This window comes from Cydia strobilella, chromosome Z, assembly GCF_947568885.1.
Source record: "Cydia strobilella chromosome Z, ilCydStro3.1, whole genome shotgun sequence".
NCBI classification, from domain to species: domain Eukaryota; kingdom Metazoa; phylum Arthropoda; class Insecta; order Lepidoptera; family Tortricidae; genus Cydia; species Cydia strobilella.
Window position 1 is genome coordinate 59,545,770 of NC_086068.1, and position 18,681 is coordinate 59,564,450.

General features: G+C 37.5%; 1 protein-coding gene across 1 annotated transcript in view; it reads right to left on the reverse strand.

The window, feature by feature from the left end:
- Window positions 1-18,681, reverse strand: part of LOC134754722 (uncharacterized) — a 70,514-nt gene that overhangs the window by 3,102 nt on the left and 48,731 nt on the right. The window contains exons 14-18 of the mRNA XM_063691055.1: window positions 13,019-13,111; window positions 12,190-12,302; window positions 9,662-10,894; window positions 7,927-8,022; window positions 3,841-3,904 (exon numbers count right to left, since the gene is read on the reverse strand). Coding sequence (XP_063547125.1) covers window positions 3,841-3,904; window positions 7,927-8,022; window positions 9,662-10,894; window positions 12,190-12,302; window positions 13,019-13,111 — 1,599 coding nt within the window. The remainder of the gene's footprint in view (window positions 1-3,840; window positions 3,905-7,926; window positions 8,023-9,661; window positions 10,895-12,189; window positions 12,303-13,018; window positions 13,112-18,681) is intronic.

An 18,681-nucleotide genomic window follows, 5' to 3' on the forward strand; every position in this document is an offset into this window, starting at 1 on the left:
AGTACCTGGAATTCCCGGTTCTCGCCATACAAACATTACCGGGAGCATTCCCTACAAAGCGCTCGCTGACCCGTCTCAGATGTTCGAATTAATGTATGATTGTTCTTTTGCTCTCTCGCACTTGTTGCAGATCTGTTTGCTTTGTGCGTTATTTCGCGACGCAATCGCATTAATTGTCATTTATTGGTGACTAGCGACCCGCCCCGGCTTCGCACGGGTGCAGTGCTGTTATACATATAAACCTTCCTCTTGAATCACTCTATCTATTAAAAAAAACCGCATCAACATCCGTTGCGTAGTTTTGAAGATCTAAGCATAGTAAGGATACATAGGGACAGACATCCATCCAGACAGCAGGAAGCGACTTTGTTTTATCCCAGGTAGCATTTAGACGTCATTAGGACATCAGTTACGTCATTATGACGTATAAATGACGTCATTATGAGGTCACTTGTACTTCGCTGACGTCACTTTGCTACCTGGGATACTATGTAGTGATAATATAACTGCTATTTTTGCTTAAATATAAATCTGTTTACAATTTGGTAGATGAAACTTTAAATTTAACTAATATCTATTTTATTTTAATTACTATCTACTATTCAGTGCCGTGATGGATAACGATAAAGCTGTTATCCCGTCTATTATTATTAACGTTTTACCGAAACCTTTGTTTATAAGCGTCTTTTGATATACCTACATAGTTATTTTGCCCGAAACTTGGTCGGTGGACGGAGTTTTAGATATGAAACTATTTGAGTGTGATGGGTACCTCTGCGCCGGGACAACTCGGGGCGACTTTAGACTGGGCTTAAGCTAGTTTTAAGTTCCAATTGTATTATTGTTATAATTTTTTGTACTTACATGATTAAAAAGTTTAAGCAATGAAGAAACTAATGAAATGAAGGGCGTCACATGAACAGCTTATATTTAAGAACATCTGTACCGGCTATGTGATATGCAATAAATGATTTCAATTTCAAAAACCATATTTTCAATATTGTTTTTAAAACCCATATTTATTTTTTTATAAATGTGGTTGACTGCAAAAACTGCCAGGCTAATGTGAGACCCACCAAGACATACGTCAACAGGTTTAATTTTGCTAAACATTTATTCCATAAAAAATTTCGATGACGCAAAATGTAGCTGCCATTTGGTACCACAAATTCGGTCGGACACAGGAACCTGCCAACACAGAATTTGGTCGACCACTTTTTTTTTACTGTCCTCAAGTTGCCATGCACGGACAAGTCCGAGCGAAATGAATGCGCGATTGATAACTAACTGACATCATTTAGACGTTTTGATGTCAAAGCTCGTGGGACTCTTGGGACGCCCCGCCACTGTTAGATTTTTCACATTGTCCGATCCATCGGATGTAGGAACCTACACCAGCGTATTCGGGCCGGCTTTAAGGGGCCTACTGACTATCAGTCGGCCGGACGATATCGGCCTGTCAGTTGTTCGGAAATGTCAAATTTTTGTTCTAACTGACAGGCCGATAGGACTTCCGGTTCGAGCGCCATCTTGATAGTTAGCATCGTGATTAATTACTTTGTTTTTTGCTCATTAATATTGTTTAAAGTGTAATATCGATAGCTTATTATACAGTAAACTAATGTGGTAGTGTGCAGTGAATGGATAATTAATTTTGAAGCGCGTTTAACCACCATCTTGGAGTCAACGGCCGGTAGTCCACGTGCTTCTTGTAAAGTCTAGCTATCGATTTACAAGAGCTAACAAATCACCGTACATTGTCTTGTACAACCGTACAATTTTTGTCGTTTTTAAACCTCTTAATACCTTGATACTGGCGAAATAGTCCTACTGGGCTGAAGCCATAATTTTAAAAGAAGAAGAAGACAGGCCGATATCGTCCGGCGGACTGATAGTCAGTGGGCCCCTTTAGCGCTCACGCAAACTACAACAAACATTATGACATTCATTTATTACACACCAACAAAAAATATCGGTCCGACATCTTACATGGGGTTAAGATATGGCTGAAATTATCGTGCCAATTCGGGGGTCCATTTGTTCGACATAATTATTAAAAGTCATAATGTAATGATTTCCAGATTATCATTAGTCATAATTCTGAAACCGTTATTCATGATTTATCATATTTAACGTTTAACTTTTCACCTTTATTTGTTTTATGGCAATCCTGAAAAGTTACGAGTTTCTGAGAAAAAACAAATGATGACTAACGAAAATGCGGACAATGACAAAACTTTATGGGAATCAATAGAGACCCGCCAATTCGATACCGAATGTCGGATGGCCCCTATGAAAAAATACAGCTGGTTAAAAGTGTCCTTTGGCATGAAGTCCGCCTTATTTGTTTTAACGTTGTCTCTAGGGGGTCCCTTTGTTTTACATAATTATTGATAATCAGTAATGATTGTCATATTATCATCAGTCATAATTCTAAAATCGTTAACTTTTCAGGATTTCCCTCAGGTTATATAGATAGTTTAGGTTACGTTTGTTTTATTGCAATCCTGAAAAGTTACGCGTTTCTGAGAAAAAACCAAATTATGACTAACGAAAATGTGGACAAACAATACATTATGACTTAAAACTATATGGGAAACAATAGCGACCCTGTTTCTAGCGATAAAGATTTATTAAATGTATAAATAAACACAGAAAAGCACATATGTCATACATTTTACTAATATCCGATATCGGATCGAATAACGTGACAACACTCGGTTCACTTAATAGAATAGAGAATAGAATTCATTTATTCATGGTAAATTATGCATGAATTAATTTTTATTTTTGGATTCATAATTTATATCGTTGTAACACCGGAAATGATAAAAATACTTTTGTAAACCTTAACATTATTTTATTAAAAAATATTTAAAATGTTGAAAATTTTTGAGCGGTTGAAACGCTCATAATTTTTGGCGCGAATTCGACAGAGCGTGATGACGTCACACGTTGGGCGGCCCAACTGACGTTTGCTACTAATGACACTGATCTGTCGAACGCGTGACGTCACGTGGCGTTTCGAGCGTTTCGCTCACTAGCTTTTCGCGGGCAAATTTTTGTACTTTTTATTTATAATTTTAAGTAATTAAATGGTAATTTAAAAACGGAAATGCATTTGTAACATGATATAACGGTAACAAACATCCGAATAAAACATATTTCGTTCAAATATAAGCTTCATGCATGAGGCTAATTACATTTCATACAAACGTATTACAAAGAAAAAGTATATTTAAAACAAAAAAGTATACACCGTGATTTTTTTGACTTCCGTTAAATTCGCCACGTTGCTTGGTACATTAATAGAAGCTACCTGGTATATCGCTTTTTGTAAAATTCGAAAAAAAAAAATTTCCTTTTTCATACAAAATAAATGAATATTGCATTGTAAAAGGTCCTTTAGAGTTACGTAAAAGTTAGTGTGACACATAATGAAAGAAAAGTAGGTAATGTCGAAATTGTCAAACTAACTCACCTCAGTAACCTTCTTGTAGTGAATAGCTATCAATGGAAAACTCTTTACTGACGAAACTTAAAAAATAAATAAAATTTGGAGGCAATGAAGAATCTTTTACACAAGCTCAGCAATTAAATTTTATTTATTGAATATCTCAAAAACCGTAAGAGTTAAAACACTAGTTTATTAGAGAAATTAACTTTATTTAACCTGAAGAATCTCCCCTTAAAATTAACGGAAAAAACGAAAAATAACACGGTGTATACCTAGTTTACCACGAAATGGTCCCGCCTCAGCATAATGCTAACCCTAAAGTCAACGCTGGTTCCGGCGAAACCATTTGTGGGCCACGAACGCAACCGTACAACACAACTTACAAGGGGGATGGAGGGAGAAAGGCTCCCAGGGCTCATAGGGCGGGATCATCCAATCGGGGGAGCCCTGCGCCAGAAATATGTACACATCAACTCGAAGGCTCACTGGAAGAGATCCCTTAATAAAATTGTCAAAAGGTTCAAACCTCGGCGCTCATTAGTAACAATGATTCTGGTTAAAAAATACATAAAGAGGGTCAAAGGTCATACCAGTATCTATCTGAAGAGTTAGCTTGGACAGACTCTAGCTATTTAAATTTAGTAGCTAAGTACCGTCAATCGGGGTGAATAGAGACGGCTGGGGTTAATAGAGACAAAACTTAAATTGTCATTTACCTAACAATTTCTTAAAAAAGACACAGAAATTAAATGGAATAATACAACTTGTGTGAGTATTTTCTCAGAAATTATCAGGTAAATTACAATTTAAGTTTTGTCCCTTTTCACCCCGGTTGACGGTACCTACTAAGATTTTTAAGTTTCACTAGCATTACTGTAATTATTGCTGTTTCCATTATTACAACACCTCTGTAGTCTGTTGTGTGTAAATAATGCCAACATTTTATTTTAAGATTTTGCAATTTATCATATTAAGAAGTGATTGCTTTGCAAAATTTATAAAACCGCAAAAATAGGGTTTACTTTTTTACTGTACTAGCACCCATAAGAAAAGGATGAGTAATGTATTTTTTGTTCTTATTTACTGACAATTTGGTCACAATTTGGTGACAATTTGGTCGACAATTGGGTCAGTAAATAAGAACATAAAAAATTATACTCATCCTTTTCTTATGGGTGCTTGTACAGTCGAAGGCAAAAATATCGATCCAGATAAATGGCTCAAAAATGTGAACACGACTTTATTGTCTAAGGTTTAAGAGCGTACCTACACATATTTTTGAAAATGGGAATGTGTATATATTTATGCCCTTGACTGTACTAGTGTAAGGGTCGATTGCACCAAACTGTCATCGTTCAAGAGTTTGCTAAATTTTATTGTATGGAAAGTTTCATAGTTAACCGCCGCGGCGCGCCCGGTTAAGTTGATCAGTCTGTCAAGTGCGGATGGTGTAACTGGCACTATGATAAAGATAGTATGATTCTCTCTGTCTATGTTTGAAATGAGACAGTCCTTTGACAAACTATAATTATAAATAAACTATGTAACCTCAGGGATTGCACACAAATGGAAGCGAAAAAACTACTTTTAATTTCAATATTGTGTCTAGATTAAGCCTTAGTTTGTAGTTAGTAGTTTCTTACTAAATGATAGTTTTTAATTGTAACAAAGTCTGATATTTAAATTATAATTGGTTCCCCGCGATACAGGCACTGCCTAATGCGGAGACCCCTGGAATGTCTGTAACCTTTAGCTGAAAATAAATGATCTTTATTCTTTATACTTACCAAGCTACTACTTAACTACCGCCTGCTACAGGAACTGATATGAGGTGCCCCCTTGTCTACTTAGTCGAGTGATGACTAGAAATACAGCCGTACTACTGTCAAGGAACTGTACGTACTGTCCGCGCGCGAATTCCGTGCACGGCTGAGGAATGTTACGAATGTTGGGCGTCATGACAGAGTGGTGTCATTTTGTACGTACGGGCGCGGCGCACCCCCCCCCCCCACTTCCTCGACCTCCGAATGCACGGAATGAGGGCTATCGTTTTTTTGCTCACCAGTTGGCGCCTCTGTTGATGGTGGTCCAAAAGACTAATGAACAGCTGTCACTCATTGAAGTGACAAGTGACATTTGACATTTCGAACTATGGAAAAGACCACCATCTACACTAGCGCCCCTAGCGGCGAATTCATACGCGTTAGCCCTCATTGGCGCGCGGACAGTAAATTAAGTTCTTCGACTTAAGGGTCTCCGGCAAGCTCGGTTCTCCATACAAACGTAGTTATGCTCTCGTTTTAAAACGACTAGCTAGATTGCTCTGTTACTTTGTACTTACAATAGGATAAGGTATATCTATGTCTGTAATTAGTTTATGTAGCTTCAGACACCATAGTTAAAAAAATACAGCGAATTTAAGTTTTTAATACAAAACTTGTTTTTTTCTCTAGTTCGTTTGTTTTATAAACTGGAGCTATATAAACTAATTACAGACCTAGATATACTTCATGTCATTGTATGTGCAAAGTTTCATTACAATCCAACACGTAGTTTTAAAATGAGTTACGTTTGTATGGGAAGGTGCAATTCGGCCGAGCTTGCCGGGGACTTAAGCCGGCCCCTACCAAGACCGGTTTCCCGTGTAACTGTTTATTAGGTACATAAGAAAAAATACCAATGAACTACAAAAAAAAATACAATTCTACATACTAAGGTGGGATGAAAAGAAAACTCGTGTATAAATAAAAAAACGTGTATTGTAATATAAAACCCATGAATGATTAATGTATGTATGTTTGTTTGTTTACTAAACGTTCGGACTACCGCTGCCCTGCAATACAAAAACAAAAAATAAACAAAAATACAAAAATGTTATAATGAGGATGATGAAATCAATGTTAAAAAACATAATTTAAAAATTACTAATTTAATAGAGGATATTACTGCAGTGTTCTACCACCAGAGTGAAGCACTAGCGATTTTAATCAACCACAGAGTAACTTATACATGGTTCTCTGCCTTTTCGCCAAAAATTGTAATGACGAATTAGACTTACCAACTAACTTTTCGCAGAAATCTCATTTGGGCGAATTTCATTTCCCAACTTTACATAATTTTCATTTCGCAACTATGGGGTTGGGAAATGAAATGATTGCGAAGTAAGGTTATGCCAACGATTGGTTTGTCAAATGAAACTTTGGCGAAAATTTTGGTTGCCAAGTGAAATTCGGCGAAATAAATTTGCCAAAAAGGGAGTACAGCCTTATACATACTGTACCTTTAACAGGTTTTTGACAAGTTTTCAGAGATAATAAAATATGACATTGATGCATCAAGGCGGTTTGTTTACAGAGGACCTGCCGGTAAACGAGAATCCGAAATTTCGCTATCTGCCTCTTTATCGCTCGAATATGCAAGTGACAGAGATGTTAGATAACGAAATTTCGATTTTCTTGTTTCGCGACAGACCCTCAGATTGTGGTAGTGGCGCCCCCTACACAAAGTTTCGCGTAATATTCCCTATTAGAGCGAGCAGTAGTTTTACATACATACCATCTATTTTCTGTGTTTAACAATTTTTGCAACGAAAACTAGTACTTACCAGACATAGGAGCATTTTCACATAAAAGTGTACCATTTACTTTTTTCGAAAATCCATCAACTTTTGGGTTATTTCTACTCAGAATTACGAGGACTATCGATTTAAAATATATAAAAAATATGTCCTCAAAAAAATTATAATTTTGTAACGCATTTTCACATACATTTTGTATGGACCGTTACAAAACTGACACCCAAAATTTGTATGAAAATCTGGGGACACTTTTTTCTTTGTCACATTCAATAGTAGCCAAGGGTACGGGTAAGGGTAATAGGTGCCAAAATTTATAATAAATTACCTGAGGTAATAAAAACTTTAGTACTGAACGACGTTTCATACGCGAACTCAAAACGTTTTGTACAAAAAAAACCATACTACACGGTGAAAGAATTCCTAGACGAATGACTAAATATGTTGAAACCTTAAAATTTATTTAATGTAATTGTTTCATGACATTTCAATTTCATAATTCAATTCAGTGAAAATATGCTTAAATTATGTTCACCATAGTTCATTATATTTAATCCAATCAACTTTATAGAAACGTATTGACTTGATGTGCCTGAATGTATTATTAATTTTATAATTGTATTGTTCTTAAAATATATTCTATATTCTATTCTACTCGTGATTCTGAGTCTAAATAATCCAAAAGTTGATGGTTTTTCAAAAAAAGTGAATGGTACAATTTTTCCTGAAAAGACCCAACTAGTTTTCATTAAGGCACTTTGCGAAAACTAGTTTTGACTAGTGAAAACGTGAGGCGATATAGAAAACTAGTTTTAACTAGGGAAAACGGGTTTTCACTTAAAACGGTTATTTTTACGGTAACATACTCGTATTTAAAGTATTAGGGCTCACTTACCGGCTGGTTCTGCGTAACGTTACCCCAAGACACGGCCCCGGGCGCTCCGCTGAACAGCGAATAGGTGCCGGGATCCTCCGCGGGGGAATCGCGGCCCTGTCCAAGTTAAACAATTTATAAAGAGTATTAAACATATTAACGGAATCAATTTTTTTTAACATGCAGATACGTCTGCGAGCGATACTCCAAATTTTATATTAAAGGGAAAAATGGAAAAAGTTTCACTTCCGGCAGGATTTGAACCCGCAACCTCCGCAATCCGTGCGTTGCTCTTAACCAAAGATAGATATAACTCCGTAATAGATGGATACAGTCTAAGGAAAAAACGTGCCTCGAAAATCAAGAAAATTTGATTCTCGTTCAGAGGGCGCTACTAGTTTTGGCCTACAGTCGTATAAATGGCGTTGACGGTTTCGTTTGTTATTTAACAATTTTAACGCATATCAGTGAAAGAACATGGGTCAAAATCTTAAAAATAATTAATGCAAATAAAAAAAAACATTTATCTATATTTAAATACATTCTATCGTATTTTTATAAATCTTCATTTTTAGTTTTAAAGTGTGTCGACAGATGGCAGTGAATTTACTGGGGTTACAAAATTTACTATGACAGTACCGCTCTAGTATAAGTTACTCTATGCTCTTAACCAATTGAGCTACGGAAGCCTACCAGAACCTTGCAAATCTTTCCATTCCTTCCCTTACGCCACCCCAAAGGCGTGTATACATAAGGGAAGGAATGGAAAGATTTGCAAGGTTCTGGTAGGCTACCGTAGCTCAATTGGTTAAGAGCAACGCAAGGAATGCTGAGGTTGCGGGTTCAAATCCTGCCGGAAGTGTAACTTTTTCCATTTTTTCCTTTAATATAAAATATTAACGGAAGTTTTGTTATTAAAAAGTTATAAAGAATGTTCTGTCGTTTTCAAAAACACATTTATTACCGTTATTTAGTGATTATCTCGTTATAACCACTAAATATCGGTAAGGTAAACACAATGAAATCATATTGTCTTATTGTAGTTTGTGTTGTTATTGTTGTATACTTGAATTTTAAACTTTTAAAGGTAAAAACTGTAATAGATGTTCATATATTAAAGAAAAAGTGACGAAGCCCTCCAGTGGTGAAGGCCGGATTCGAACCGGCGTCTTTAGCTATCGCGGCTAACGCCATGAACCCCTAGGCCACCCCGCCACGGCGGTGCCCGTCCGAATTTCTCGACTAAATGCCATCTTAGTAAGACTAGGCGTCTTTGAAGGTATTGTTTTCTTCTAATGCTATTTTGTTTTAACTTAGTTTTTTGCACCTCATTGGTTAATTTATGTGTCATTTCTCCACTACCTAAAGGTTGTCTGGAAGAGATTGCTCTTTAGCGATAAGGCCGCCTGTTGTCTCCTCTGTCTTCATGTATTATTTGTGTTTCCATGTAGATTTTTTCTGAGGTTGTGCAATAAAGAGGATTTGTATTGTACTGTATTGTATTGTATCGGCATAGACCAGTTGTAATCACTAAATATGTGTACGAAACGCGAGAGTTACTTTACATTTAATATAATATTGTTATTTGTGTTACATTTACTGCCGACAGCAAATATCCCTAGAGAATAGGGTATTCTCCTACTAGTCAAATCAGTTTCTTTCTTAGAACTTTCAAAACGATTTGCTAATATGGAATTTATATGACACATTGACAGTGATGGTGCCTGTAATAAAATTGAGAGAGAACTTAACTTACCACTGCGACTGGGTCCTCTAACGGCATGGCCAAGTTCAGAGGACTCGGAGTCTCTTGGACCTCCTGCGGTCTGTCTTCCATGCGTCTCTCGTACCCTGGTAGGGGGCCACTCAGATCCAGCGGCCCATGCCTCCCCATGTCCAGAGGCTGGTAGGTTTTTTCTTCTAGGAAACTTCTGTTACTTTGGAACGACCCATCATCAAGGTAGCTCCTTGTTTGCTGGATTTGATTGTACTGGTCAAAGAAACCTAGACCGGGCATACTGTAGCCTGGTGGCGAAATGTGTCTAGGCATTTGACCTATAGCAGTTGGTCTGATGAAGTTCTGATCCGGCTTACGTGTCTGAGGTATCTGAGTGAGTTGCCCGAATGTGTTCGGGTAGAATTGAGTTAGATTCCCATTCGAAGTCTGTGGATAATCTGAATTCCAAAAATTAGGAATTAAATTGGACACAGGTGGTGGATACTGCATTTGATTCGGGTGGGACATCTGTCCTATCTGTCCCGGTCTTTGACTGGGTATATGCCCCATTTGGGGCATAGGAGGAGGTTGAATGGAAGCTAGTTGGGATGGGAGCAAAGGCGGTGGCATACCGAGCCAATTTGGGGGCTGATTGAAAAGGTTCGCTTCTAATGGGACATTTTGGACTCTGAAATCGTCGTCTCTAAACTTGTTCTCCTCTTCTTGAGCCCAGCGTTGGTTGGCGAAGCGAGGAGGTAGATCGTTGAGGAACTGCCGTTTATCGTTACTCATGTACCCTTTGTCTCTTGAGTCAGCGCGCGAGTTTTGCTTCTGCAGCGCCGCGGAACGAACATCTATCTCTTTCGGGTTGACTACAGGCAACCTTATATTAGCTTGCGGACTATATTGAGGATTGTAGCTGATGCCGGCGCTTTGCAATCCGTAGTTTCTCTGTCCAGCCCGCTGTTCGTACTGGTTCCACTTGCCTTGATTTTTCTGGGTAGGGGGTTGGATGACTTTCGGATCTTTCTCAGGCTGTTTCTCTTTCGGCTTGGGCTCTGGGGGTATATCGACTAAATGGGGGTATCCTGATTTATCTTTTAGGGCGAGAATGCCGCCAGTTTTTCTGCCAACGGGGATCTGGGCTAGGGATTTTTGGGGCCTTGGTTGCATGTTTTTGGGGCGCTCTAAGAGAGAGGTGTCGGCGGCAGCGTCTTTGTCGACGTCTGGTTCTGTCTCCTCCGCGACCGGAGGAGGTGTTTTAAACTTCACCTGTGTGGATAGAAGTAACGGAAATAAGTAAAACATTTTTGATACAAGTTTTATCGCTGACTGTACTTTTATTTTACAGGCAAATAATCGAGACAATTCTAACAAACCCAAACACAATTAAGATTATTTTATTTACACAGTTCCTATGGCCACCTCCTGTGTCCATCAGATCAGCTCGATGGTACCATAATATTGCATTGTCACCCAACTTTCATATTTATGTGAAGTTACAGCTCAATCGAATAATGAGAAGTGGTGCTAATTTAGTTTGCAAGATTTTACCCGAACATACATTACCGGCCAATAATATGTCACCTCCATTTTTTTACGATATAACTTTTTTTATATATTTGTGAGTGACTTCCACCTCACTGCTTTAGGTAGTCTAGTAGTATTCATTTTTACGGGCGATGAGAAAAATTAGTCTCATGTAATGGTTTTTTCATAGAGATTTTTTTTAAATGTATTGTCAACTTCATTTTTTTACTAGAGGTTATTTAGTAATATGATGAGTATTCTATTGTAGTTCACAGTATTTAATTGCAATATTCATCATATGTTTGTATAAAATTACTAGTAAAATATGCAATCTACAAACTAACCTATAATTGTTTACTCTATACAAGCTCATAGAAAAACACTCAAAGGTAACTTGTATTATTGGCCGGTACTGTACATACGTTGCAAGTTAAATAATAGTACATTATTGTCGAGGCTCGGAAGTAGCTACTTGCTGGCTTCGTTTTAAACGGACGACCCTGGGAGTCCGTTTAATTGAATCCGAAGCCAGCAAGTAGCCTTCCAGCCGAGTCATATATAGTGCTTTTCTCAAAAATGGCGCAATAATAACAAATATAATATAAATATTTTACAGAAGCAACGCTCTTATGCATATATTTTCACAGAAAAAAGTAAAAAGATTTGCTATGCCGCCTTTTATTTTTTTAAATTAAAAATAGAGGTGTATTTTTCTGCTGAAAATACGCCAACCTATTTGAGACACCTAAATAGTCGCGGTACCAACATTATAATAATAAGTACTGATCATCTGTTTGGCTGTTTAATGGATCTATGCCTTCATTTGATATGGCCACTTCAACTTTTAAAAAGTTTGGAACTCGACAAATAATGGAATTTGTATGCAACATTGCAGTCCCGAAATCGAGACTGCAATGTTTTTAACTTTTTAATTTTTTGACGGACCATAAACTACGCACTTCGCGACCTACTTTTTAACCGGCAACGTCGACTTTGCCGTCCATTTTTGAGAAAAAGCTTGTTTAAAAATCACTCACTTGCTTGCAAGACTCCTCCTGCTTGCGTAGGATCGCTGCCATGGCGATGTTGACGCGCGGCCGTCGGCCCTCCCTCTTATCTTCGGCACATTCTTTGGAGGCGGCGAATTCTTCTAATTCCTGCTACAAATAAACAATAATGACTGTATGAGTAGACTACATTTTTAATGACTAAGTTTAAACTATTTTTATCGAGTAGATACGTCAGTCATCGTGTCAGACGACGCCGCAGCCGCGCTGTTATGTCGTCGCCCAAATCTAATGTTTAATTTCTCTTTGGTTTTTACTGTAAGGCTGTGTCACTTATTTGAGTAATAAATTAATTAAAAAATAAATAAATACTACGTCTGCGAGCGATACTTCAGTACAGTCTTCTTAGAATATCTTGTTCACAGAAGACTGCCTTTTAATATCCGACAGCAGAACTATAAATATTTAAAAAAAAACCGGCCAAGTGCGAGTCGGACTCGAGCACCGAGGGTTCCGTACTTTTTAGTATTTGTTGTTATAGCGGCAACAGAAATACATCATCTGTGAAAATTTCAACTGCCTAGCTATCACGGTTCATGAGATACAGCCTGGTGACAGACAGACGGACAGCGGAGTCTCAGTAATAGGGTCCCGTTTTTACCCTTTGGGTACGGAACCCTAAAAAGAAAAAAAGTGTGTGCGTGTAATCTTTACGCGCGATTGAAATAAAACTTCTTTGTCGAGTATATTAGGGTAATTTTGGAGTGGAGAACTTTGTGGAGAAATAGCATGTCCACATTGTGAAAGCAGGTACACATTCTGAAAATGGCCTTAAACGGTATACCGTTTAAAATAATACGTGCCTGGTCACCGACGGTCGCCATGGCGCGCTCCTCCCGCGCCCGCTCCAGTGATCCTTGCGGCTTCAAAATGCCCACGCGCTGGTCCCGCACTGAAACAAATACGCCTTGATTACTGATCCAAAGGGAGCCATATTAGTTATATTACAATAAGAAGTTCAACATTTCTTTCAAATATATTTATTTATTTTATTTATGTCCGTTCCATCGGTTTGCCGCTGTCACTGTCACATTTCGCAAGAAAGAACGGGAAAGATCATGCGCGCCAAGTGTCAATTTTAATCGAATTTTGTCGATTTTTATTTATTTTAAAAACGTTATCTTACAATATCGAAATTCGAAAACTACGAAATTATTATTTAAGTTAAGATTGTTTTTTCTTCGATTTTTGTTTATAGCATCACATAATAAATAACCGAGTAAAGTTGGATTGTTGGAGTAAAGTTGGAAAAGTCCGAGTTAGAGGTTACTTTGGGAATTAATTGTATCGAGCGAAGTGTCATAATTCGTGTATCGGAAGCTATAGTATTAAAGATAATATAGTCAAGAACTACATATATTTTTTCCACGTCTACGAATATCAACGCCTCTTAGAAAAACATGATCATATAAGGAGATTTTTCGCCTTCTGGCTCAGGGAACCGCCGTAAATATTTAAATCAGGTAACAAGTCTCATATTACAAATACCTTACAGACTAACATATACAGGCTGGCTAAAAAATAAGTGCATTCTCGTTGCCAGGAAGGTTTTGGGATTATACTGAGCAACTTTTACTATGGGACCAACCACGAAATCGCGAAAACGAAATTACCCTACCATAGAAAATGGACCAGCCAAATTTTATTTTCGCGATTTCGGGGTTGGTCTCATAGTAAAAGTTGCTCAGTATAATCCCAAAACCTCCCTGGCAATGGAAATGCACTTATTTTTTAGCTACCGTGTATTTATTAAAGTTCGTACAGCTTCGATAGCCAACTGGTATTTTAACCTTTTGGACGCCAATGACGGATATATCGGAACCGCAAGTCCAACGCCAAAGACTGGTTAATCGGTCAATGACCACAGAGCAACATAGACCTACGTGCATGTGCGTAAAGTTCAATTTCAATTTTGACACTTCGGTGACGTGGCGTCTGAGTGACAGCTATTGTGTTTGACACGGCGTCGAAAAGGTTAAAGTATTTTTATTCCATAAATATGCCATTGCCATCCAATGCCATCAAATACATCGGAGCGTCAATGGTGCTCACAAATATCTTAACACTCCTCTATTCTCAAGGCGCTAGAGTGCGTGTTCAGATATTTATGAGCACCTCGGCCGCTCCGATACATCTGATGGCGACTGTACAGTCAGAATCTTATATGATATATTATTTTAATCAGCTTTAAAAATATAATAAGGTGGGATAGTTATCTAATACTACTAATTCATAGAATTATAATATTCGAGACAAGAATTGGCAAATTATTATTAACGGTTAAGGCGGTTCCCTGAGCCAGAAGGCGAAAAATCTCCTTATATGATCATGTTTTTCTAAGAGGCGTTGATATTCGTAGACGTGGAAAAAATATATGTAGTTCTTGACTATATTATCTTTAATATCGTAGCTTCCGATACACGAATTATGGCACTTCGCTCGATACAATTAATTCCCAAAGTAACCTCTAACTCGGATTTTTAATCCAGCTTTACTCGGTAATTTATTATGTGATACTATAAACAAAAAAAGAAGAAAAAACAATCTTAACTTAAATAATAATTTCATAGCTTTCTAATTTCGATATTGTAGGGTAACGTTTTTAAAATAAATAAAAATCGACAAAATTTGATCAAAATAGACACTTGGCGCGCATGCTCTTTCCCGTTCTTTCTTGCGAAATGTGACAGAGACAGCGGCAAACCGATGGAACGGCCTTAAAGTGACCAAAGATAGATATAACTCCGTAATAGATGGATACAGTCTAAGGAAAAAACGTGCCTCGAAAATCATTTATTTATATTTAAATACATTCTATCGTATTTTTATAAATCTTCATTTTTAGTTTTAAAGTGTGTCGACAGACGGCAGTGAATTTATTGGGGTTACAAAATTTACTATGACAGTACCGCTCTAGTATAAGTTACTCTATGAAGTGACCGAAACTTTTTTATGCAGGTAGTATAAGTGGCACGTGCTGTGTTACTAACAATAGACAATGAGTTGGGCCAGTTTGAAAACTAAAGACTATACCTACTAATCTGCTGTAGTAAAAACGTTCTAGTTCTGTTGCTATAGGACTGGGATTATGAAGCCCAATAAAGTGGTTTGATTCATATTACCTGTAGCATAGAGTAACTTATACTAGAGCGGTACTGTCATAGTAAATTTTGTAACCCCAGTAAATTCACTGCCATCTGTCGAAACACTTTAAAACTAAAAATGAAGATTTATAAAAATACGATAGAATGTATTTAAATATAGATAAATGACTTTTTATATTTGCATTAATTATTTTTATGATTTTGACCCATGTTCTTTCACTGGTATGCGTTAAAATTGTTAAATAACAAACGAAACCGTCAACGCCATCTATACGACTGTAGGCCAAAACTAGTAGCGCCCTCTGAACGAGAATCAAATTTTCTTGATTTTCGAGGCACGTTTTTTCCTTAGACTGTATCCATCTATTACGGAGTTATATCTATCTTTGCCTGTAGCGTCCCACAGATCGCCACACTAATACTAGTTCAAAAAATCACCTTCAAATAAATTTAAATCATTATTAACTAAGTCCACGGTCGGTAATCTTCATAGAACATTTCACGGGTATTAGAGAGTGTAGCGTTATCTGTGGTTCAACAAAGGCACAGACAGTAACTTCCCCCCCTCACCTCCTCGCAACCCGTCTAGCTGTCACATTTATTTTGACAGACATTAAAAAGATGTCTGAATTTTGTAAAATTCATTTCATTACTGTTTTATTGTTGATCGAGTGCTTATCCTCTCAGCTAATTCGGTAATGGTCGTTGTGCTGTGTTGAAAACTGTGAGAGTAAACAGCAAGACAATATTAAGCTGCACCGGTTTCCCACAAAAGAGATACGACTCAAAAATTGGTTAAATCGTATAAGAAGAAAATCAAAAAATAAATCATTATCTAAATAAATTGCACTCGTTTTCTTTTCTTTAAATCAACCTATAAAAACCTGCCAAGTGCGAGTCGGACTCGCGCACCGAGGGTTCCGTACATTACACAATTTAAACAATGTATTTTTTATGTGAAACGTGAGTGAAAGGTAAATTGTGGTTTAATCTCATTCAAACCAATTTTCGGTGGAAGTTTGCATTGTAATGTACATCATATATTTTTTTTAGTTTTATCATTCTCTTATTTTAGAAGTTACAGGGGGGGGGGGGGCATACATTTTACCACTTTGGAAACTTGTCTCTCGTGCAAACTATTCAGTTTAGAAAAAAAATATATTAGAAACCTCAATATAATTTTTGAAGACCTATCCAAAGATGTATGACGTATGGATTTGATGAAAACAAAATTTTTGAGTTTCAGTTCTAAGTATGGGGAACCCCCAAAATTTATTGTTTTTTTGTTTTCTATTTTTGTCTGAAAATCTTAATGCAGTTCACAGAATACATCTACTTACCAAGTTTCAACAGTATAGTACTTATATATTCGGAAAAAAGTGGCTGTGACATACGGACGGACAGACAGACAGACATGACGAATCCATAAGGGTTCCGTTTTTTTCCATTTGGCTACGGAACCCTAAAAAAGCAATGAACTATTAAAACATGACGGTATATGCACGCCTTTGCCTACAATTTCATCCTTTAAATTAAAAAAAAAGTAGCTGTCACTTTCTAAAGTCGAAGCTTCTTATTGTAAATCTTTGGTATAGAAGTTGTCCGTATGATGCGTAGTATCTTTATATAGTTTGTGACTAAGTCGCTTTTATTTTGTCTCGTTCAATTTTAAAACGAAACAAATCAAGGTAATAACTTTTTTTTATACCACGTCGGTGGCAATCAAGCATAGTACGGCCCGCCTGATGGTAAGCAGTTACCGTAGCCTATGGACGCCTGCAACACCGGAGATATTACACGCGCGTTGCCGACCCTTTAAAGACCTGTACACTCCTTTTTTGAAGAACCCCATACTGTAGCCCCTTGGGAAAACCTCGGCAGGGAGCTCATTCCACAGCCGAAGCGTACGCGGGAGGAAATTCCTCTTAAACCGCACAGTACGCGACCATTTAGGTGCTAGGGTGTGAGGATGAACACCCTGCCGATGGCGAGCGGTGCGGTGATATAAAGCGGCCGTTGGCATCATGTCAAACCGTTCTTCAGAGCACAGCCCATTGTACCTATACAAGCGGTAGAACACGCATAAGGAGGCGAAGTCTCTCCTTAGACTTAAAGGTTCAATACCGCTTGTGAGTTTGGGATCGTCGACGATTCGTACAGCGCGCCTTTGGGCTGAGTCGAAGGGTCCAAGCTGGCATCCAGGTGCTCCTGCCCAAAAGTGACAGCAGTACTCCATATGGGGTCAGACTTGCGATTTATATAGCAGCAATCTTTGCCCCGGAGTAAAGTATCGCCGTGCTTTATTGAGCACACCGAGTTTTTTGGATGCCAGATCAGCCTTCCCTTCCAGGTGGCTACGGAATTGGACGTCACTGGAGATGTCGACACCGAGGATCCCAATACTCCCTGATTTGTTTCGTTTTAAAATTGAACGAGACAAAATAAAAGCGACTTATTCACAAACTATATAGAGATACTACGCATCCGACGGACAACTTCTAATAACTATTTTCTAATACCATATATTCAAAGGGTGGGCCGCTGGAGATTATATTAAGCTTTTAGCAAGCTTTTAGAAAGCAAGCACAACTCTCGGGAAATTTCCGATGTATGTAAGTAATTAAGTACATTATGTGTTAACAGGCAGCTTTTCGCGGCCAAAGCTGTAGGAGAGAATGTATTCCTTTATAGGGATTTTCCGGTTTGAATCAGTAAAGGTAGAATGCTGTTGAAAGAGGGGTTATACCGACGAGATATGTACATGGAATATCGCCAGCTGACCTTTTAAAAAATTCTATAAAATACATTTTGAAATCAATCACTTTTAGCGTCTTGTAACGAGAGGCTTCGTTCATTTAGTCGAGCTCTTGGTACCGCTCATAACTATTTAGGCACTCGTAATTTTTTCCCATACAATTGTCAATTTTCTGATATAGATATATTCCATTTATCATTGCAACAGTTTGTTTCTGCAATAAAAAAAAACAGCTAATAATAAAAATAATACCCATTAGTTCCATTATCATCTACTTGCCAACGTTTAAATGCTGTCTTCAACAATTCGAGTTAGGTATTTAAGTTTTGCATGCTTTAAATTGTATTAATGTTAAATTAAGTTTAAATTGTATTATTAATGTTAGTTTCTGAGCAACATAACTGTTATCATTCATTAGTGGAAACTGTGTGGCTTGTGAATGTGTTATCTGATTTGTATTGTATACAAAATAGACTTTCAGAATTATACCGCTAAGTCGCAGTCGGGTAACAGTTTTTTGTGCAGTTTACTTTTTTTAATTTAACAGACATATCGAGCTTCAAAATGATGTGCAGAATATTCGTGTACATTGCCCATTTACCA